General features: G+C 42.5%; 1 protein-coding gene across 2 annotated transcripts in view; it reads right to left on the reverse strand.

Annotated features, from left to right (window-relative positions):
- Nucleotides 1-22,512, reverse strand: part of LOC140202363 (aspartate aminotransferase, cytoplasmic-like) — a 73,124-nt gene extending 50,612 nt beyond the window's left edge. For both annotated transcript variants that reach the window (XM_072267272.1, XM_072267273.1), the window contains exons 1-4: nt 22,384-22,512; nt 15,632-15,813; nt 13,804-13,927; nt 10,447-10,556 (exon numbers count right to left, since the gene is read on the reverse strand). In XM_072267272.1, the coding sequence (XP_072123373.1) occupies nt 10,447-10,556; nt 13,804-13,927; nt 15,632-15,813; nt 22,384-22,501 (534 nt within the window). In that variant the 5' untranslated portion in view covers nt 22,502-22,512. The remainder of the gene's footprint in view (nt 1-10,446; nt 10,557-13,803; nt 13,928-15,631; nt 15,814-22,383) is intronic.
- Nucleotides 22,513-23,041: the final 529 nt, after the last annotated feature.

Consider the following 23,041-nt stretch of genomic DNA (forward strand, 5'->3'; position numbering starts at 1 on the left):
GTGTGACAGTGGAAAAGTGTGTATGGAACCGGAGGAGATAGCGGAGGTACTTAATGAATACTTTGCTTCAGTATTCACTGCAGAAAAGACCCTTGGCGATTGTAGTGATGACTTGCAGCAGACTGAAAATCTTCAGCATATAGACATTAAGAAAGAGGATGTGCTGGAGCTTTTGGAAAGCATCAATTTGGATAAGTCGATGGAGAAGATACTGAGAGGCAGGATTTATGAACATTTGGAGAGGCATAATTTGTTCGGCACAGTTTTGTGGACCGAGGGGCCTGTATTGTGCTGTAGGTTTTCTATGTTTCTAATATGATTAGGAATAGTCAGCATGGCCTTGTCAAAGGTAGGTCAGGCCTTACGAGCTTGATTGAATTTTTTGAAGATGTGATTAAACACATTGATGAAGGTAGAGCATTCAATGAAGTGTATATGGATTTCAGCAAGGCATTTGATAAAGTACCCTGTGCAAGGCTTATCGAGAAAGTAAGGAGGCATGGGATCCAAGGGAACCTTGCTTTGTGGACCTGCATGGAGGCATGTGACTAGTGGTGTGCTTCAGAGTTCTGTTCTGGGACCCCTTCTCTCTGTGATTTTTATAAATTATCTGGATGAGGAAGTGGAAGGATGGATTAGTAAATCTGCTGATGACACAAAGGTTGGGGGTATTGTAGATAGTGTGGAGGGCTGTCAGAGGTTACAGAGGGACATCGATAGGATGCAAAACTGAGAAGTGGCAGATGGAGTTCAATCCAGATAAGTGTGAGGTGGTTCATTTCGGAAGGTCAAATATGACGGCAGAATATAGTATTGATGATAAGACTCTTGGCAGTGTGGAGGATCAGAGGGACCTTGGGGTCCGAGTCCATTGGACACTCAAAGCTGCTGCGCAGGTTGACTGTGTGGTTAAGAAGGCATACAGTGCATTGGCCTTCATCAACCGTGGGATTGATTTCAAGAGCCGAGAGGTAATGTTACAGCTATATAGGACCCTGGGCAGACCCCACTTGGAGTACTGTGCTCAGTACTGGTCACCTCACTACAGGAAGGATGTGGAAACTATAGAAAGGGTGCAGAGGAGATTTATAAGGATGTTGCCTGGATTGGGGAGCATGCCTTATGAGAATAGGTTCAGTGAACTTGGCCTTTTACCTTGGAGTGACGGAGGATGAGAGGTGACCTAGTAGAGGTGTATAAGATGATGAGAGGCATTGATCATGTAGATAGTTAGAGGCTTTTTCTAAGGGCTGAAATGGCTAACGTGAGAGGGCACAGTATTAAGGTGCTTGGAAGTAGGTACAAAGGAGATGTCAGGGGTAAGTTTTTTTTTAATGCAGACAATGGTGAGTGTGTGGAATGGGCTTCCGGTGACAGTGGTGGAAGCGGATACAATAGGGCCTCTTAAGAGGTGGTATATGGTACAAGGAGCTTAGAAAAATAGAGGGCTATGGGTAACCCGAGGTAATTTCTAAAGTAAGTACATGTTCGGCACAGCATTGTTGGCCAAAGGGCCTGTATTGTGCTGTAGGATTTCTATGTTTCTATAAAAGCCAAGGAAAGGGCATATAAGGCAGCAAAAGTGAATGGGAAGTTGGATGATTGGGAAGCTTTTAAAATCCCACAAAAGGAAACTAAAAAAACTATAAGAATGGTAAAGGTGAAATATGAGGGCAAACTAGCCAATATTATAAGGCAGGATACCAAAAGTTTTTTCAGTTATATACAGGATGGAAGTGAGAGTTGATATTGGACCACTGGAAAGTGAGGTATTAATGGGGGACAAAGAAATGGCGGTTGAACTTAATGGGTACTTTGCATCTGTATTCATTATGGAAGACACTAGCAGTGTGCCAGAGGTCCGTGAATGTCAGGGAGCAGGAGTGTCATTGCTATTACAAAGGAAAAAGTACTTGGAAAACTCAAAGGTCTTAAGGTGGATAAGTCACTTGGGCCAGACGGACTACACCACAGAGTCCTGAGTGAGGTTGCTGAAGAGATAACGGTTGCAATAGATATGACATTTGAAGAATTACTTGATTCTGGCATCGTCCAGAGGACTGGAAAATTGCAAATGTCACTTCGCTCTTTAAGAAGGGAGGAAGGCAGAAGAAAGGAAATTATAGGCCAGTTAGCCTAACCTCAGTGTTTGGGAAAGTGTAAGGGTCCAGTATTAGGGCTGAGGTTTTGAAGTACTCAGAGATTAATAATAAAATAAGCCAAAATCAGCATGGTTTCTGTCAAGGGAAATCTTGACTGACAAATCTGTCAGAGTTCTTCAAGGAAGTAACAAGCAGAGTGGACAAAGGAAAGACAGTGGGTGTCATGTACATGGATTTTCAAAAGGCATTTGCTAAGGTGCCACCCGAGGCTGCTTAGCAAGATAAAATCCTTTGGCATTACAAGAAAGATACTGGCTACTGGCATGGATAGCAGAATAGCTGGCAGGCAGGAAGAAGTGCGTGGGAATAAAGCGGTCCTTTTCTGATTGACCGCTAGTGACTAATGGTGTTCCTCAGGGGTCAGTATCGGGACTGCTACTTTTCACATTGTTTGTGACAAAGTCTGTGGATGATACGAAGATAGGTGGAGGAGTAAGTAGTGCTGGGGAAGCATTGCAATTATAGCAGGACTTAGACAAATTAGAAGAATGGGCAAATATAGAGTACAGTGTTAGGAAATGCATGATAATGCATTTTGGTAAAAAGAAAAAAATAGTACAGACTATTATCTAAATGGGGAGAAAGTTCAAACACCAGAGGTGCAGAGGGACTTAGGAGTCCTTGTGCAAGACTCCCAGAAGGTTAATTTACCGATTGAGTCTGTGGTAAAGAAGGCCAATGTGATGTTGACATTTATTTCAAAGGGGATAGAATATAAAAGCAAGGAGTTAATGCTGACTTGGAATATTGTCAACAATTTTGGGCCTCATATCTAAGAAAGGATTTGTTGTCATTGGAGAGAGTCCAGAGGAGGTTCATGAGGATTATTCCAGGAATGAAGGGGTTAAAATATGAAGAACGTTTGGCAGCTTTTGGCCTGCACTCACTGGAATTTAAAAGGATACGGAGGTATCTCATTGAAACCTACTGAATGTTGAAAGGATTAGATAAGGTGGATGTGGAGAGGATGTTTCCTATGGTGGGAGTATCCAGAACTAGGGGGTACAGCCTCAATGTTGAGGGGCGACTCTTTAGAACCAAGATAAGGAGGAATTTTTTTAGCCAGAGAGTAGTAAATCTGTAGAATGCTCCGCCACGGACTGCCAAGTCTGAGTGTATATTTAAGGCAGAAGTTGATCATTTCCTGATTGGTCAGGGCATCAAAGGATATGTGAGAAAGCAGATGTACAGTATGGGATTGAGTGGGATCCAGGATCAGTCATGATGGAATGGTGAAGCAGACTCAATAGGCTGAATGACTTAATTCTGCTCCTATGTCTTATGATCTTATGGACTAAGCAGAAAGCAGAAAAGATTCAAAGATGTTGCCTAGACTAGATGGGTTGAGTTATAAAGAGAGATTGGATAGGCTGGTACTGTTTTCCCTGGAGTGAAGGAGATTTAAGGAGTGATCTTGTAGAAATTTATAAAATTATGAACATGAGGTTAATAGCCACTGTCTTTTTATCCAGGATAAGGGAGTCTGAACACCAAGGGCATAGTTGAAGGGGAGAGTGGAAATATTTAAAGGGCATCCAAAGAATGAGATTTTCTACACAGAAAAGTCCATGTAGACATTATCTATATAGACTTTGTTGAGACATTTGATAAGGTCCCTCATGGTAGGTTGGTTCAGAAGATAAAGTCGTATGGGGTCCAAAGTGAGTTGCAAGTTTGGATTCCGTACTGCCTTGCCCATGCAAGGTAAAGAGCATGACCAGAGGTGTTCAGTGCATGAACCTCTGTTGTTTGTAATATAGATCAATAGTTTGGATGAAAACGTAGGTGGGTGGAGTAACAAGTTTGCAGATGACACCTAGAATGATGGAGTTATGGACAATGTAAAGGACTATCAAATAATGTATTGGATTATACAGTAGATCAGTTACAGATATGACAGAGAAGTGGTAGATGGAGTTTAATCCAGGTAAGTGTGAGGAGTTACATTTTGGTAAGTCAAATGAAAAGAGAAATTTTACAATACATGGTAGACCCCTTAAAAGCATTGAGGAATAAAGGGCTAGAACAATAGACAATAGGTGCAGGAGTAGGCCATTCGGCCCTTTGAGCCAGTACTGCCATTCACTGTGATCATGGCTGATCATGCACAATCAGTATCCAGTTCCTGCCTTATCCCCATAACCTTTGATTTCGCTATCTTGAAGAGCTCTATCCATCTCTTTCTTGAAAGCATCCAGAGACTTGGCCTCCACTGCCTTCTGGGGCAGAGCATTCAACATATCCATCACTCACTGGGTGAAAGTTTTTCCTCAACTCCGTTCTAAATGGCCTACCCCTTATTCTTAAACTGTGGCCTCTGGTTCTGGACTCACCCATCAGCGGGAACATACTTCCTGCCTCCAGCATGTCCAATCCCCTAATAATCTTATATGTTTCAATCAGATCCCTTCTCATCCTTCTAAATTCCAGTGTATACAAGCCCAGTCGCTCCAATCTTTCAACATATGACAGTCCTGCCATCCCGAGAATTAACCTTGTGAACCTACGCCACACTCCCTCAATAGCAAGAATGTCCTTCCTCAAATTTGGAGACCAAAACTGCACACAGTACTCCAGGAGTGGTCTCACCAGGGCCCTGTACAACTGCAGAAGGACCTCTTTGCTCCTATACTCAATTCCCCTTGTTATGAAGGCCAGCATGCCATTAGCTTTCTTCACTGCCTGCTGTACCTGCATGCTTGCTTTCAGTGACTGATGTACAAGAACACCTAGATCTCGTTGTACTTCTCCTTTTCCTAAATTGACTCCATTTAGATAATAATCTGCCTTCCTGTTCTTACCACCAAAGTGGATAACCTCACATTTATTCACATTAAACTGCATCTGCCAGCATCTGCCCACTCACCTAGCCTGTCCAAGTCACCCTGCATTCTCATAACATCCTCCTCACATTTCACACTGCCACCCAGCTTTGTATCATCTGCAAATTTGCTAATGTTACTTTTAATCCCTTCATCTAAATCATTAATGTATATTGTAAACAGCTGTGGTCCCAGCATTGAACCCTGCGGTACCCCACTGCTCACCGCCTGCCAATCCAAAAGCAACCCGTTAATCGCTACTCTTTGTTTCCTGTCAGCCAGCCAATTTTCAATCCATGTCAGTACTCTGCCCCCAATACCATGAGCCCTAATTTTGCCCACTAGTCTCCTATGTGGGACTTTATCAAAGGTTTCCTGAAAGTCTAGGTACACTACATCCACTTGCTCTCCCTTGTCCATTTTCATAGTTACATCCTCAAAAAATTCCAGAAGATTAGTCAAGCACGATTTCCCCTTCATAAATCCATGCTGACTCAGACCTATCCTGTAACTGCCAGCCAAATGTGTCGTAATTTCATCTTTTATAATTGACTCCAGCATCTTTCCCACCACTGACGTCAGGCTAACTGGTCTATAATTCTCTCCCGCCTTTCTTGAAAAATGGGACAACATTAGCCACCCTTCAATCCACAGGAACTGATCCTGAATCTATAGAACATTGGAAAATGATTACCAATGCGTCTACGATTTCTAAAGCCACCTCCTTAAGTACCCTGGGATGCAGACCATCAGGTCCTGGGGACTTTATCAGCCTTCAGACCCAACACCATTTCCGGCCTAATATAAATTTCCTTCAGTTCTTCCATTACCTTAGCCACTAGTATATCTGGGAGATTGTTTGTGTCTTCCCCATTGAAGACAGATCCAAAGTACCTGTTCAATTCGTCTGCCATTTCCTTGTTCTCCATAATAAATTCACCCCATTTTTGTCTTCAAGGGCCCAATTTTGGTCTTAACTATTTTTTGCCTTTTCACATACCTAAAGAACATAGAATATAGAAAACCTACAGCACAATATAGGCCCTTCAGCCCACAGAGTTGTGTCGAACATGTCCCTACCTTAGAAATTACTAGACATACCTATAGCACTCTATTTTACTAAGCTCCATGTACCTATCTAAAAGTCTCTTAAAAGACCCTATCATATCCGCCTCCAGCACCGTTGCCAGCAGCCCATTCCACGCACTCACCACTCTCTAAATAAAAAACTTACCCCTGACATCTCCTCTGTACCTACTCCCCAGCACCTTAAACCTGTGTCCTCTTGTTGCAACCATTTCAGCCCTGGGAAAAAGCCTCTGACTATCCACATGATCAATGCCTATCATCATCTTATACACCTCTATCAGGTCACCTCACATCCTCTGTTGCTCCAAGGAGAAGAGGCCGAGTTCACTCAACCTATTCTAATAAGGCATGCTCCCCAATCCAAGCAACATCCTTGTAAATCTCCTCTGCACCCTTTCTATGGTTTCCACATCCTTCCTATAGTGAGGCGACCAGAACTGAGCACTGTACTCCAAGTGTGGTCTGACCAGGGTCCCATATAGCTGCAACATTACCTCTCAGCTCCTAAATTCAATTCCACGATTGATGAAGGCCAATACACTGTACACCTTCTTAACCACAGAGTCGACCTGTGCAGCTGCTTTGAGTGTCCTATGGACTCGGACTTCAAGATCCCTCTGATCCTTCACACTGCCAAGAGTCTTACCATTAATACTATATTCTGCCATCACATTTGACCTACCAAAATGAACTACTTCACACTTACCTGGGTTGAACTCCATCTGCCACTTCTCAGCCCAGTTTTGCATCCTATCAATGTCCCGCTGTAACCTCTGATAGCCCTCCACACTATCCACAACACCTCCAATCTTTGTGTCATCAGCAAACTTACTAATCCATCCCTCCACTTTCTCATCCAGGTCATTCATAAAAATCACGAAGAGTAAGGGTCCCAGAACAGAGCCCTGAGGCACTCCACTGGTGACCGACTTCCATGCAGAATATGACCCGTCTACAACCACTCTTTGCCTTCTCTGGGCAAGCCAGTTCTGGATCCACAAAGCAATGTCCCCATGGATACCATGCCTCCTTACTTTCTCAATAAGCCTTGCATGGGGTACCTTATCAAATGCCTTGCTGAAATCCATATACACTACATCTACTGCTCTTCCTTCATCAATGTGTTTAGTCACATCCTCAAAAAATTCAATCAGGCTCGTAAGGCATGACCTGCCCTTAACAAAGCCATGTTGACTACTCCTAACCATATTATACCTCTCCGAATGTTCATAAATCCTGCCTCTCAGGATCTTCTCCATCAACTTACCAACCACTGAGGTAAGAATCACTGCTCTATAATTTCCTGGGCTATCTCTTCTCCCTTTCTTGAATAAAGGAACAACATCTGCAACCCTCTAATCCTCTGGAACCTGTCCTGTCCCCATTGATGATGCAAAGATCATTGCCAGAGTCTCAGCAACCTCCTCCCTCGCCTCCCACAGTAGCCTGGGGTACATCTCATTCAGTCCCGGCGACTTATCCAACTTGATGCTTTCCAAAAGCTCCAGCACATCCTTTTTCTTAATATCTATATGCTCAAGCTTTTCAGTCTGCTGCAAGTCATCACTACAGTCACCAAGTTCCTTTTCCATAGTGAATATTGAAGTATTCATTAAGTACCTCTGCTATTTCCTCCAGTTTCATACATACTTTCCCACTGTCACACTCGATAGGTCCTATTCTTTCACGTCTTATCCTCTTGCTCTCCACATACTTGTAGAATGCCTTAGGGTTTTCCCTAATCTTGCCCGCCAAGGCCTTCTCATGGCCCCTTCTGGCTCTCCTAATTTCCTTCTTAAGCTCCTTCCTATTAGCCTTATAATCTTCTAGATCTCTAACATTTCCGAGCTCTCTGAACCTTTTGTAAGCTTTTCTTTTCTTCTTGACCAGATTTATCACAGTCTTTGTACACCACGGTTCCTGTACCCTACCATAACTTCCCTGTCACATTTGAACGAACCTATGCAAAACTCCACACAAATATCCCCTGAATATTTGCCACATTTCATCCGTATTTTTCCCTCAGAACATTTGTTTGCAATTTAAGCCTCCAATTTCTGGCCTGATAGCCTTGTAATTCCCCTTACTCCAATTAAACGCCTTTCTAACTTGTCTGTTCCTATCTCTCTCTAAAGCTATTGTAAAGGAGATAGAATTATGATCACTATCTCCAAAATGCTCTCCCATTGAGAGATCTGACACCTGACCAGGTTCATTTCCCAATACCAAATCAAGTACAGCCTCTCCTCTTGTATTATCTACATATTGTGTCAAGAAACCTTCCTGAACACACCTAACAAACTCCACCCCATCTAAACTCCTTGGATCTTGGAGTCCATATCTATAGTTCATTGGAAGTGGCTATGCAAGTTGATAATGTGCTGAACAGGGTTTCTGGCATCTTACCTTTATTGGTACTGGTGTTGAGTACAAATGTAAGGATGTCATGCTACAGCTATATAAAAATTTTAGTCAGATTGCACTTGGATTATTCCATGCAGTTCTGGTCACAGGATAGTGAGACAGTAGAAAAGATGCACAAAAGGTTTACCAGGATGCCACCTGAATTAAAGTGTTTGAGCTACAAGGAAAGTTTGGACAAACCTGGGTTGTTCTCCCTAGAGGGTTGGATGCTGAGGGGAGACCTAATAGAACAGGGATTCTCAACCTTTTTTATGCCATGGACCCTACCATTAACTGAAGGGTCCGTAGACCTCAGGTTGGAACCCCTGCAATAGGGCTTTTTTTAAATTATGAGAGGCATTGATATGGTAGACAGTCAGAATCTTTCCCCAGATTAGAAATTACAACCACAAAAGAACATGCTTTTAAGGTTAGAAGAAGGACGTTTAAGGAAACATGAGGAGCAAATTTGTTTTTAATCTGGTGTTTGCAATGTTTTTTTATGCCGTGGAGCCCTACCATTAACTGAGCGGTCTGTGGACCCCAGGGTGGGAACCCCTGTTTTAAATGCAGAGATTGGTAGGTGCATGGAACAGGTTATCAGGGGCTATAGTGTAATCAGGCAGTTGAAGAGGATTTTAGATGGACACATATAAATAAAGGGAATGGAGAGATATGGGTGACACCCAAAAAGATAGTTAGCACAAATTGACATCAAAATAAGTACAATATAATGGGCTGAATAGCCTGTCTAGTGTTGTTCTGTTCTATGCTCTATGAAATTGGTGGTATATGGGACAAGCTGCCTGATACAATTACAGTCCATTTAAAAAAATATTGGATCAGGCACATGGGTAGAAAACTTTAGAGGGCCAAAATACAGGTAAATGGGATAGCTTAAAGGGCATCTTGGTTATCATGGATGGGCTCGGCCAGAGGACATAGAACGTTGAAAACCTGCTGCACAATACAGGCCCTTTGGCCCACAATGCTGTGCCGAACATGTACTTACTTTAGAAATTACCTAGGGTTACCCATAACCCTCTAATTTTCTAAGCTCCATGTACCTATCCAAGAGTTTCTTAAAAGCCTTATTGTATGCGCCTTCACTACCATTGCCAGCAGCCCATTCCATGCACTCACCACTCTCTGCGTAAAAAAACTTACCCTTGACAGCTCCTCTGTACCTACTTCCAAGCACCTTAAAACTGTGTCCTCTCATGCCCTGGGAAAAAGCCTCTGACTACCCACATGATCAATGCCACTCATCACCTTATACACCCCTACTAGGTCACCTATCATCCTCTGTCACTCCAAGGAGAAAAGACCAAGTTCACTGAACCTATTCTCATTAGGCATGCTCTCCAATCCAGGCAACATTCTTGTAAATTTCCTCTGCACCCTTTCTATAATTTCCACATCCTTCTGTAGTGAGGTAACCAGAACTGAGCACAGTAGTCCAAGTGGGGTCTGACCAGGGTCCTATATAGCTGTAACATTATCTCTTGGCTCTTGAACTCAATCCCTCAGTTGATGAAGGCCTAACCACACAGTCAACCTGCGCATCAGCTTTGAGTGTCCTATGGACTCAGACCCCAAGATCCCTCTGATCCTCCACACTGCCAGGAGTCTTACCATTAATAATATATTCTGCCATCATATTTGACCTACCAAAATGAGCCACCTCACACTTATCTGGGTTGAACTCCATATGCCACTTCTCAACTGTTTTGCATCCTATCGATGTCCCGCTGTAACTTCTGACAGCCCTCCATACTATCCACAACACCCCCAACCTTTGTGTCATCAGCAAACCTATTTCTGTGCTGTGTAACTATATCATTGTGAATATACCAATTTCATATATTCAATCCAAATCTTTTTTCAGCTGAAAGATGTGGGAATGCTGTAACTAATAAGGTTCGCAACATGATCTCCATCTGCTGGATCCTGATAATGGTTTCACGTACCTCAAGGTCCTCCAGTAACTGGGGCAAGGCCAAGCAAAGCTTATCACTGTCCAAGTAACGGTAGCTATAAACTTCAAATCCAACTTTGAAGAAGGCAGATGCATGATTCTCTACATAAATGAAACAAACAAAATTTATTCCCTCTTGGAGATCAATGGGAACAAACAAAACTAAATGTGCTACATAAATATCCATAATGCAGTAAATAGCATGATTTACAGAGGATGCTCGGGGTGTAATCACTCCCTGAAAGCAGCAGCACAAGTAGATAGGGTGGTGAAGAAGGCCTACAGCATCAGGGTGCTGAGTAAGATAGTCAGGACATCATACTACAGCTGTACTCAGAGCATGGTGTGCAGTTCTGGTCACCACATTATAGGAAAGACGTGGAGGGCTTTGCAGAGCATACAGGAAAAGTTTACCAGGGTGCTGCATGGATTAGAGGGTATTAGTTACAAACAGAGATATTACAAATTTAGAACTTTTTTTCCACTGGTGCCTTGGAAGCTGAGGACCAAGCTAGTAGAGGGAATATAAAATTATAAGAGGCATAAACAGTCTAGATAAAGTCTTTACCCTAGACTGGAAAAATGAAATATTAGAAGATATAGTTTAAAATTGGGAGGAGAAAATGTAAAGACGATGTGCAAGGCAAGCTTTTTTTAAAAAACAGAGTGTAGGTGCTTGAAGTGCCCTACCAAGAGATGCTAGGATGAGATACAATAGTCATGTTACAGAGGCATTTAGATTGATAGATGAATAGGAAGGGAATAAATGATATGGATCACACTCAGGCACATGGAATTAGTGTAGATTAGCATCATGAATGGCACAGAGATGCTGGCTAGAAGGGCCTATCCCTGCACTGTATTTGATACAAAGTTTCTGCTTTTGTTGATTAGCATGATTTGGGAAGGACAGGCATTGATTGCCTTTGAGAAGAATCTGGCAAGCTCTCTTCCTGACCATTTGTAGCTTTTGTCATGTGGATGCTGTTGAGTCAAGAGCTGTAAGACTTTGACAACAATTACAGAAAGTTGATTACATTTGAAAGTCTGAACAGTATGTGATCTGAAGAGCAACTTGAAGGTGTCTGATGCGTGCTCTCTTGCAATGACCGCACTAATGATTTGTGTTTATGCATATTTTTTCCAAAATGTTCTTATTAATATGGGTGTTTACGGGAATTTCATTATTTAGCTTGACAATCATTCCGATTGCCTTTGAGAAGGTAGTGGTGACTCATATTCTTGAATAAGTGCTCAAGGTGGAAGCTATCCTAGTGGTTATTTCGGTGACTAAGCCAAAGCAGTAAAATCCACAGATTTACTTACCTTAAGGTTATAAGTGAACCTCTTTTTATAGCATGTTTGCCAGTAATGATATCAGCTTCTTATTCCAGATTTGTAGCTGAAATCATTTTGTATAACTGTCATAGTGGAATTGGAATGCTTATTTCAGATCATTGGTTCAGGCCTTAATGTCACTTTCCACAATAGGAAATGCATGTGAAGATCTTCACATCAATACAGAAATATGTTTGCTTTGAGAAAAGAATTAGTGAAATATTTTTTTCTGTTAAAAATGTACTTAACATTTCTTTGATAAATTAACATCAAATGGCAGCAGATGCCGGACATCTGAGAGAAAATATTAATGCTATGAACAGCATGTGCAGGGAAGAAACAAGCAATAAACCTTCATCAGAATCAGGAAGCAGAGAGAACAGAGCAACACATACAAAATGCTGGAGGAACTCAGCAGGTCAGGCACCATCCATGGGAACGAAGAAACAGTTGACGTTTCAGGCCGAGACTTTTCATCGGGACTGGAAGGAAAGGGGGAAGGTGCCAGAATAAGCTGGAGGCTGACACATGAAGCCACGAGGGTGGGAAAGGTAAAGGGATGCCGAAGAAAGAATCTGATAGCAGTGGAGAATGGACCATGGGAGAAAGTGATGAAGGAGAGGCACTAGGGGAGGTGATAGGCTGGTAAGAGACCAGAGTGGGGAATGGAAGAAGAGGGAAGGAATTACCAGGAGAAATCTATGTTCATGCTATTAGGTTGAGGCTACACAGACGGAATATGAGGTGCTGCTCATCCTCCTTGAGAGTAGCCTCATCGTGACAAAAGAGGAGGCCATGTATTGACATATCAGAATAGGAATGGGGTTAGGAATTAAAATTGTTGCCCACAAAGAAATTCCGCTTTTGACGGATGGCGTGGGGGTACTCCACAATGCAGTTCCCCAATTTAGGTTGGGTTTCACCAATGTAGAAGAGGCCTTATTGGGAGTACCGGATACAATAGACAACCCCAACAGATTCACAGGTGAAGTCTTGCCTCACCTGGAAGGACTGTTTGGGCCCCTGAATGGAAGTAAAGAAGGATGTAAATGAGCAGGCATAGCATTTCAGCTGCTTGCAGGGGTATGTGCCAAGAGGGAGATTAGTGGGGAGGGACGAATGGACAAGGGAATCATGGAGGGAGCAACCCCTGCAGAAAGCGTAGAGTGGGTTGGGAGGTAAAGATGGTAGGATCCCACTGAAGATGGAGGAAGTTGCAGAGAACGATATGTTGAATGCGGAGGCTCATGGGGTGGTAGGTAATGACAAGAGGAACTATATCCCTGTTAAGGCAGCAGGAAGGTGGGATGAGAAAACAGTTTGATTTTATAATGTAGTGGGTGGCAGAGGAATGGATGGACAAAGGAAATGATGCAGATATGAGTTTTAGTCAGTAGCTTACCAATATCAAGAAAGGAAATGGAAAATACTGAGGTGAGTAAAACAGAAAGGACTGACAGAAATTCCATCAGAGAAGCACAGGATCTCTGAGATGAAATATTGCAAACAATGTGCACAGTAGGAACCAATAAACAGCAACAGGAAGAGAAGTATGACAATCTATTGCTTACTGATGTTGAATAAAGAATAAAGAATGTCCCAAGACTCTGAAGATAATTTATTTGGCTGTCAAACTCTGCCATGTGGTCTTATGTGTCTGCTTGAGAAGGCAAACAGGTCCCTGACTTCGTGTCTGAACTCTGTTGTAGCAGCTCTCCTGTCTTTTTCTGGACCATCAGCTGGTTATCCTGTCCAAGTATATGCTCAGGGACTGAAATGCAACTTCATAGTTTGGAAGTAAGTGCACTCTCCATTGCTTTGTTTGCTGTCACAGACAATACTTAAAATGGATTGACAAAAGGCAATTAAGTTTTATATGAACATATGATCTTTATAATAATGGACAAATAAAAATAAAACCAATTAATGAAGATGTATTCTGAATAACCAACTAGGCAAAAAAGTACAAAATAAAACACAAATACCACTTGTAAGGATAGGACAGACTCACCCCAGTAAGGGATGGAGACATACACTCTAGCTGTCTTAGGAGAGGTCATGTTGTACCACTTATGGAGAAACTGGGCACCGATGAACAAAGCACTTTCGCCTCCAGGTACCTGTATACTATCAGCCTGAGAGATATTGAAGACACAATAAGAAATCTGAATGACTTTCTTTGCCTTTATCCCCATTTTATGGAGACCTTCCTATCTGGTCTTCATTCACCAAAAAGACAATACACTTCCCAAGCCTCTGATAGTTTTGTGTTTCTGCCGGTCAGTAGAAAGTACCACATTTAAAGCAACCGCTAGTTTTCCTATGATTGGATCAATGAACAAAGTCAATATCTATGCTTTAATTAGTCGCATTAACACCATGAAGCAATCAAGAGTTGTTTTATTAATGGTATATAATGAGATATTGAGGCTAAAGTCTAAAGGTTGCCAAAAACATAGTGAGGTAATAGGGCTCAAAGAGCCAGTGGGAATTGGTTAGATGTTAGAAAGAGAATTCTGGAAAACGGTGCTTGAGTGCAGAAAGCACAAATATCAATATCTAAACTTACAGCTCACCACACGCAGCTTCTTATAATCAACGTTGATTAACGTTGCTTCCATGAGGGAACTGTAAGGATAGAGATATCCTTTCTCCTAGATAATGCAATATGATAACATTTGTGCTTGATGTTACACTTCCAAAATTCATTTTGATTGATTCAACAGAACATGGAGGAATATCCATACTGTGGATGTAGTTGTCTTGAGACAAGTTGCAGTATACCAGTGTGAAAAATTACACTCCTGTGCACTGTTTTAAATGTTTTTTGCACTACTACTTAATCATTTATGAATATTTCTTCTTGCAATTTATAGCTTTTATTATATTGCATTGTACTGCTGCCACAGAACAAGAAATTTCATAACATATGTCAGTGATATTAAACCTGATTCTGAGTTCCAGATAAAAAACCTTCATTCAAAATAATAATCATAAAAATGCTAGGGGAGCCCAGCAGGCCAGGCAGCATCTATGGAAAAGAATACAGTCAATGTTTCAGGCTGAGACCCTTCACCAGGACTCTTGTTCAAAATAATAATCTTCTTTTTAAAAAATACATTTGGCAACTTTGCTTTATAGATCAGACAATACATCCAAAGGATTAATGTTAGGGTTAGAGGACTCTTCAAGAGACCGGAATGAATACATCACAGTTGTCAAAGACTTTATAAAGACACTCTTAGACGAGTGAGGACCAACAAAATTACCCAATCTTCCCCAACCAGAAGCACATCTACAAGAAAGCAGCATCCATCATCAAGGATCCCCATTACCCAGGCCCTGCTCTCTTCTCACTACTACAATCGTGTAGGTGGTACTGAAGATTTAGGTCCTGAACCACTAGGTTCAGTTACAGTGATTACCTTTCAACCATCAGGCTGTTGAACCAGAGAGGATAACTTCACTCATCACAACACTGAAAGTACCACTGTATGCAACCTATGGACTCACTTTCAAGGACTCCAGAACTAATATTCTCAGTATTATTTGTTTACTTATTTATTTTTTAGTACTAGTATTGTTTTTTTTGTATTTGCGTAATTTGTCATCTTTTTCACATTGGTTGCTTGTTAGTCTTTGTGTGTAGTTTTTCATTGATTTGATCATATTTCTTTGTTCTACTGTGAATGCCTGCAAGAAAATGAACCCCAGGGTAGTATTTGGTGACACACATATAATTAAATAATAAATTTACTTTGAACTTTGAGTTGGCAATTTAACAGTCATAGCAATTATTGAAACACCTGTTAAAACAGGAACTGAAATGAATAACTCACCCTCCTTTCCACAATAGCAATGCAGCCTTTGCCTAGTAATAAAGCAGTAACTGCCCTGTTGAATTCTGAGAGTCCTAGATCAGGTAGATATTCATGATTTAATGTTGGATCATTGACAATGCGGCGTTGAACCTTTTTCACCACGTGCAGTACTGTAGGCTGTCCATCATCCTCATAATATTCTGAAAACACCAATAACTTCATTTTGTAAAAGACCTTGGTGTATTCATCCTAACCTTCACCTTGCTTTTGGCCACATTGGTTCCATTTTCTGAAAATCAATCTTGAAAAAATGTCTTGTTCTTCCTAAATAATTAGCTTCTTATTTTCAAATTTCAACAGGGTCTGTAAGACATGTTATGCAGATGACAGGAAGATTGTTGGAGTTGTGAATAACATAGAAGTCTGGCAAAGAATACAGTGCAATATAGATCATTTGCAGATTATGGGCAGAGAAATCGCAGATAGTAATTAAATTAGATAAGCGTAACTTTTTTCACCTTGGTAGGCCAAATGCAAGGAGATGGTATACTGTTAAGGGCAAGATCCTTAACAGTGTTGCTGAACAGAGAGCTCTTGGAATCCAAGATAATAGCTCCTTGAAAGTGGCTACACAGGTCAGTAGGGTAGTTAAGAAGGCTTATGGAATACTTTCTTAAGGCTTTGAGGCATTGAGTTCAAAAGTCAAGAGGTTATGTTGCAACTTTATAATACTCCGCATCCGGAGTATTGCATACATTTCTGGTTGCCCCACTATAGGAAGGATGTTGAGGCTTTGGTGAGGGTGCAGAAGAGGTTTAAAAAATAAGACCATAAGATTTAGGAGCAGAATTAGGCCATTTAGCCCATCATGTCTGCTCTCACATTTCATCATGGCTGATCCAATTTTTCTCTTAGACCCAATCTCCTGCCTTCATGTACCGACCAGTCAAGAATCTATCAACCTGCTTTAAATATACATAAACACCTGGCCTCCGCAGCTGCCTGTGGCAAAGAATTCCACAAATTCATCGCTCTCTGGCTAAAGAAATTCCTCCTCATCTCCATTCCAAAAGGACGCCCCTGTATTCCGAGGCTGTATCCTCTGGTCTTAGATTCTCCCACCATAGCAAACATCCTCTCCACATCTACTCTATCAAGGCTTTTCACCATTTGATAGGTCTCAATTACGTCAACCCTCATTCTTCTGAATTCTAGTGAATACAAGCCCAGAGCCATCTAAAGCTCTTTATATAACGAGCCACTCAATCCTGGAATCATTTTCATGAACCTCCTTTGAACCCTCTCCCGTTTCAGTTAAGGGGGCCCAAAACTGCTCTCAATACTTAGTGAAGCCTCACCAATGCTTTATAAAATCTCAACATTACATCATTGCTTTTACCAGGATTCTGCCTGGTTTAGACAGCATGTGCTATCACAAGAGGGTGGATAAATTTGAATTGTTTTCTCTGGAGCGGCAGAGGTTAAGGGGAGATCAGATAGAGGTTCATAAGATTATGAGCGGCATAGATAGAGTAGACTGGGAGTATCTGTTTCCAATGTTTAAATATCTAATACCAGAGGGCGTACACTGAAGGTGAGAAGAGGTAGGTTCAAAGGGGATGTGAGGGCTAAGCTTTTTACTTAGAGAGTGGTGGATGTCCAGAATAAGCTGTCTAGTATGGTGGAAGAGGCAGATACATTAGAGGCTTTTAAAAGACATTTAGACGGGTACATGAATGTGAGAGATATGGACATTGTGTAGTTATGAGAGATTAGTGTTTGGATGTTTTTGATTTTCTTTTTAGCTGGTTTGGCACAACATTGTGAGCTGAAGGGCCTATTCCAGTGCCACACTGTTCAGTGTTCTATGTTCTAAATCACTTTACCATTCTTGTTGACTTAAATTGGATGCAGGCTATCGAACAGTATCCCCATACAGACACTTAAATGTTCCCTTGTACTAATCCCATTGTGGCCTCACCTTCACTCCTCTCCAGTTCAAGAAGCATTTAATAGCCCTCTGAGAATTTTAGCTCTACTTTCCAGGCTCTCTTTTCTTCTTGTTCCAATTTCTTATATCTCTGTTGTCTACAGCCCCACCATTTGGTGGACATGCTTTCAAGCAGTTGAAACCATTTGGAATTCCATACCAATTTCTTTCCAAAGTAATACCCTCTCCACGAATAATTCTAAGATTTAAGACCATGACCTGAGTGCTCAGCTGCCAATCTCTGTTTAGCACAACAGCACAGCAACGAGCCCTTTGGCCTATCTTGTCAGTGCTGAACAGTTATTCTGTCTAGTCTCATCGACCCACACCTGGACTACAGCCTCCATACCCCTCCTGTCGATGTACTTATCCAAACTCCTTATAAATATTGGCATGGTGCGAAGACAATAACTTATCCCTCAACGTCAGCAAGATGAAGGAATTGGTTGTTGACTTCAGAAGGAGTAGCAGACCGCATGACCCCATTTACATCAGTGGTGCGCAAGTGGAACAGGTCAAAAGCTTAAGTTTTCGGGGTCAATATCACAAGTGACCTGACTTGGTCCAACCAAGCAGAGTTCACTGCCAAGAAGGCCCACCAGCACCTTTACTTCCTGAGAAAGCTAAAGAAATTTGGCCTGTCCCCTAAAACCCTAATTTTTTATAGATGCACCGTAGAAAGCATTCTTCTAGGGTGCATCACAACCTCGTATGGAAGTTGCCCTGTCCAAGACCGGAAGAAGCTGCAGAAGATCGTGAACAAAGCCCAGCACATCACACAAACCAATCTTCCGTCCTTGGACTCACTTTACACCGCAAGCTGTCAGAGCAGTGCTGCCAGGATAATCAAGGACACGACCCACCCAGCCAACACACTTTTCGTCCCTCTTCCCTCCGGGAGAAGGATCAGGAGCTTGAAGACTCGCACGGCCAGATTTGGGAACAGCTTCTTTCCAACTGTGATAAGACTGCTGAACGGATCCTGACCCAGATCTGGGCCATACCCTCTAAATATCCGGACCTGCCTCTCAGTTTTTTTGCACGACCTTACTTTCCCTTTTCTATTTTCTATTTATGATTTATAATTTAAATTTTCACTATTTACTATCGATCTGTATTCCAGGGAGCGCGAAGCACAGAATCAAATGTCGCTGTGATGATTGTACTCTCTAGTATCAATTGTTTGGTGACAATAAAGTAAAAGTAAAGTAGAGTAAAAATTGCAATCAAGCCTATATTCACCACTTCTGGCAGCTTGTTCCACACTCACACCACCCCTTACATAAAGAAGATCCACCGCAGGTTCCCCTTAAATATTTCATCTTTCACTTAACCTATGACCTTTTAGAAATCTAGAAACATGGAAAACCTACAGCACAATACAGGTCCTTCAGCCCAGAAAGCTGTGCCGAATATGACCTTAGCTTAGAAATTACCTAGGGTTACCCACAGCCCTCTATTTTTCTAAGCTCCATGTACCTATCTAGGAGTCTCTGAAAAGACCCTATCGTATATGCCTCCACCACCGTCACTGGCAGCCTATTGTACGCACTCACCATTCTGTGTAAAAAAAAAACCCTGACATCTCCTCTGTACCTACTTCCAAGCACCTTAAAACTGTGCCCTCTCATGCTAGCCATTTCAGCCCTGGGGAAAAGCCTCTTACTATCCACACAATCAATGCCTCTCACCATCTTATACACCTCTATCAGGTCACCTCTCATCCTCCATCGCTCCAAGGAGAAAAGGCCGAGTTCACTCAACCTATTCTCATAAGTTATGCTCCCCCATCCAGGCAACATCCTTGTAAGTCTCCTCTGCACCCTTTCTATGGCTTCCACATCCTTCCTGTAGTGAGGTGACCAGAACTGAGCACAGTACTCCAAGTGGGGTCTTACCAGGGTTCTACGCAGCTGCAACATTACCTCACAGCTCCTAAACTCAGTCCCACAGTTGATGAAGGCCATTGCACCATATGCCTTCTTAACCACAGGGTCAACCTGCGCAGCAGCTTTAAGTGTCTAATGGACTCGAATCCCAAGATCCCTCTGATCCTCCACACTGCCGAGACTTACAATTAATACTATATTCTGCCATCATATTTGACCTACCAAAATGAGCCACTTCACGCTTATCTGGGTTGAACTCCATCTACCACTTCTCAGCCCAGTTTTGCATCCTATCGATGTCCCGCTGTAACCTCTGACATCCCACCACACTATCCACAACACCCCCAACCTTTGTGTCATCAGCAAATTTACTAACCCATCCCTCCACTTCCTCATCCAGGTCATTTATAAAAATCATGAAGAGTAGGGGTCCCAGAACAGATCCCTGAGGAGCACCACTGGTCACCGACCTCCATGCAGAATATGACCTGTCTACAACCACTCTTTGCCTTCTGTGAGAAGCCAGTTCTGGATCCACAAAGCAATGTCCCCTTGGATCCCATGCCTTCTTACTTTCTCAATAGGCCTTGCATGGGGCACCTTATCAAATGCCTTGCTGAAATCCATATACACTACATCTACTACTCTGCCTTCATCAATGTGTTTAGTTACATCGTCAAAAAATTCAATCAGACTCTAAGGCACAACCTGCCTTTGACAAAGCCACGCTGACTATTCTGAATCATATTATGCCTCTCCAAATGTTCATAAATTATGCCTCTCTGTATCTTCTCCATCAACTTACCAACCACTGAAGTAAGACTCACTGCTCTATAATTTCCTGGGTTATCTCTACTCCCTTTCTTGAATAAAGGAACAACATCCGCAACCCTCCAATCCTCCGGAACCTCTCCCATGCCCATTGATGATGCAAAGATCATCATCAGAGGCTCAGCAAACTCCTCCCTCAGTCGCCTGGGTTACACCTCGTCCGGTCCCACTGACTTACCCAACTTGATGCTTTCCAAAAGCTCCAGCACATCCTCTTCCTTAATATCTACGTGCTCAAGCTTTTCAGTCCGCTGTGTCATCCCTACAATCGCCAAGATCCTTTTCCGTAGTGAATACTGAAGCAAAGTATTCATTAAGTACCTCTGCTGTCTTCGCCGGTTCCATGCACACTTTTCCACTGTGAAACTTGATTGTTCCTATTCTGTTACATCTTATCCTCTTGCTCTTCACATACTTGTAGAATGCCTTGGTGTTTTCCTTAATTCTGTCCACCAAGGCCTTCTCATAGCCCCTTCTGGCTCTCCTAATTTCATTCTTAAGCTCCTTCTTGCTAGCCTTATGGTCTTCAAGATCTCTATCTTTACCTAGTTTTTTTGAACCTTTCGTAAGCTCTTCTTTTCTTCTTGACTAAATTTACAACAGCCTTTGTACCTCACGGTTCCTGTACCCTACCATCCTTTCCCTGTCTCATTGGAACATACCTATGCAGAACTCCATACAAATATTCCCTGAACATTTGCCACATATGTTCAAGTCTCGCCTCAATGGAAGACGCCTACTTTATCTACACCTCTCATAATTTTGTATCTTCCCTCATTCTCCTGTGCTCCTGGGTAAAAAAAAAATCTCTGGAAGGGAATAAACAGTGATGTTTTTGGCTGACACCCTACAGCAGGACTGGAAAGGAATAAAACCAGAATAAGGTAGGTGGGGGGGGGTACAAACTGGCAGATAATAGGCGACACCAAGTGAAGGAGGGTGTAGGTGGGTGAGAGAGGGAGTGAGTGATGAACAAAGCTGGCAGATGGTAGGTGGAAGAGGTAAAGGGTTGAAGAAGAAAAAATAGGAGAGAATATCAGACTATGAAAAGAAGGGAATGAGGAGGGGTACCAGAGAGAGGTGATGGGAAGGTGAAAAGGGGTGCAAGGCCAAGGTAACCAGAATAGATGTTCGTGCCATTAAACTGGAGGCTACGCAGACCGAATATGAAGTGTTGCTCTTCCAGGCCGTGTTTGGCATCATCATGCCAGTATAGGAATGGGAAGTTGAATTGCACAGATAGATCCTACCTTTTTGCATTGAACAGAACGAAGGTGCTCTATAAAGTAGCCCCCCCCCCGCCCCAATCTGTGTTGGGTCTCACCGACGTAGAGGAGGCTGCACTGAGAACACCAGATATAACCAATGACTGACAAACTCGCCCTGCAACATACTGCGTCAACCCGATACAGATTGTGGGAACACTTTCAGAACTGTTTATTCCCCTCAAAGATGCTGCCTGACTTGCGCAGTGTAATGTTCTGTAACTTCAAAACACTAAACTGATTCAAAGGAAGGCACGGTAGTCCGAAATGCTGTTCCAACTTCGAGTTTACTTTAAGCAAGATGCGCATGTATCGCATGGTAGCGTGGTGATATATGCAATTCATGTACTTATACATATAACCCGTAATGAATGATTTAAAGGAACAAGAATCCTTAATCAAACAATATATTTACAAGATTACTCAAATATTACTGAAATACACAACACTGAGCTCTGCCAGCATTTTGTGTGTGTTGTCCAATCGGCAAAATGCACAACGATGGAAAAATATAAATCAATTGACCAAGTAACCACGTTTCAAAGAATTAGCAACAGTTTGTTTTCTCTGGGTCTCTAATATCTTCAAGGTCACAGAAGTCAAAACCGATTCTTTAGTTGACAATATTGACATGGACCTGTTGGGCCTCAGGGCTTGTTTCCACGCTGTAAAACTCTACGACTCCAAGTTACATAATCCTATCGATTCCCTTCCTCCACCTTCACTCTACTCCCGCCCCATCACCCCTATCCTTCCCCCACTCTTCTTCCACCTTCGCTCTTTCCCCACCCCCACCTCGGTTCCCGAGGAAGAGTTTCCGCGGACTCGGGTCCCTGTTGAACACGTTGTTCAGCGCCCTGTATCTCATCACCGCCAGCATCGGAGTCTCCTCAAACACCGATAGGCCCGCCATTTTGCCGCGTCTCCACGGCAACCTGCGGTGCGCGGAAATCCCGCCTCTCTGGTGTTCCGTCCAATCAGCTCCGGCTCTCTTACAGTTCGGCCTATCGGTTGAAAGTGATCACGGGCTAAACGCCGCACACAATACCTCCTTCCTATTGGTTGTATTAATATTTAACAACTGTATATCAACAAGCGGACTGGACATTTCAATCCACCTGCACCCATCGATTCATCTGCATTAGGTTCGAAGCACACTGTTCCTTGGTTATTCAAATACCTGTTCAGTTACAGTACTGTATTTCTTAAATGTTGCGAGTTTCTACTTCCACCACCGCGTTCCGGACTCCAGCTACTCTCTGGTCTGGATTTATAAAGGGCTAGACAATAATCCGGTGACCCGTTGGGGCACCCTTTGAGGGAAAGGGCAGTGCAGTCTGATGTGATGTGCTTTGTAAATTCAAGAAGGAAAAACTCAGTTTATTTAAGAAGAAAGACGCGTAGCAAGACGCAAACACGAGGGAATCTGCAGATGCTGGAATTTCAAGCAACA

Source organism: Mobula birostris, chromosome 8 (assembly GCF_030028105.1).
Source record: "Mobula birostris isolate sMobBir1 chromosome 8, sMobBir1.hap1, whole genome shotgun sequence".
In the NCBI taxonomy this organism is placed as follows: Eukaryota; Metazoa; Chordata; class Chondrichthyes; order Myliobatiformes; family Myliobatidae; genus Mobula; species Mobula birostris.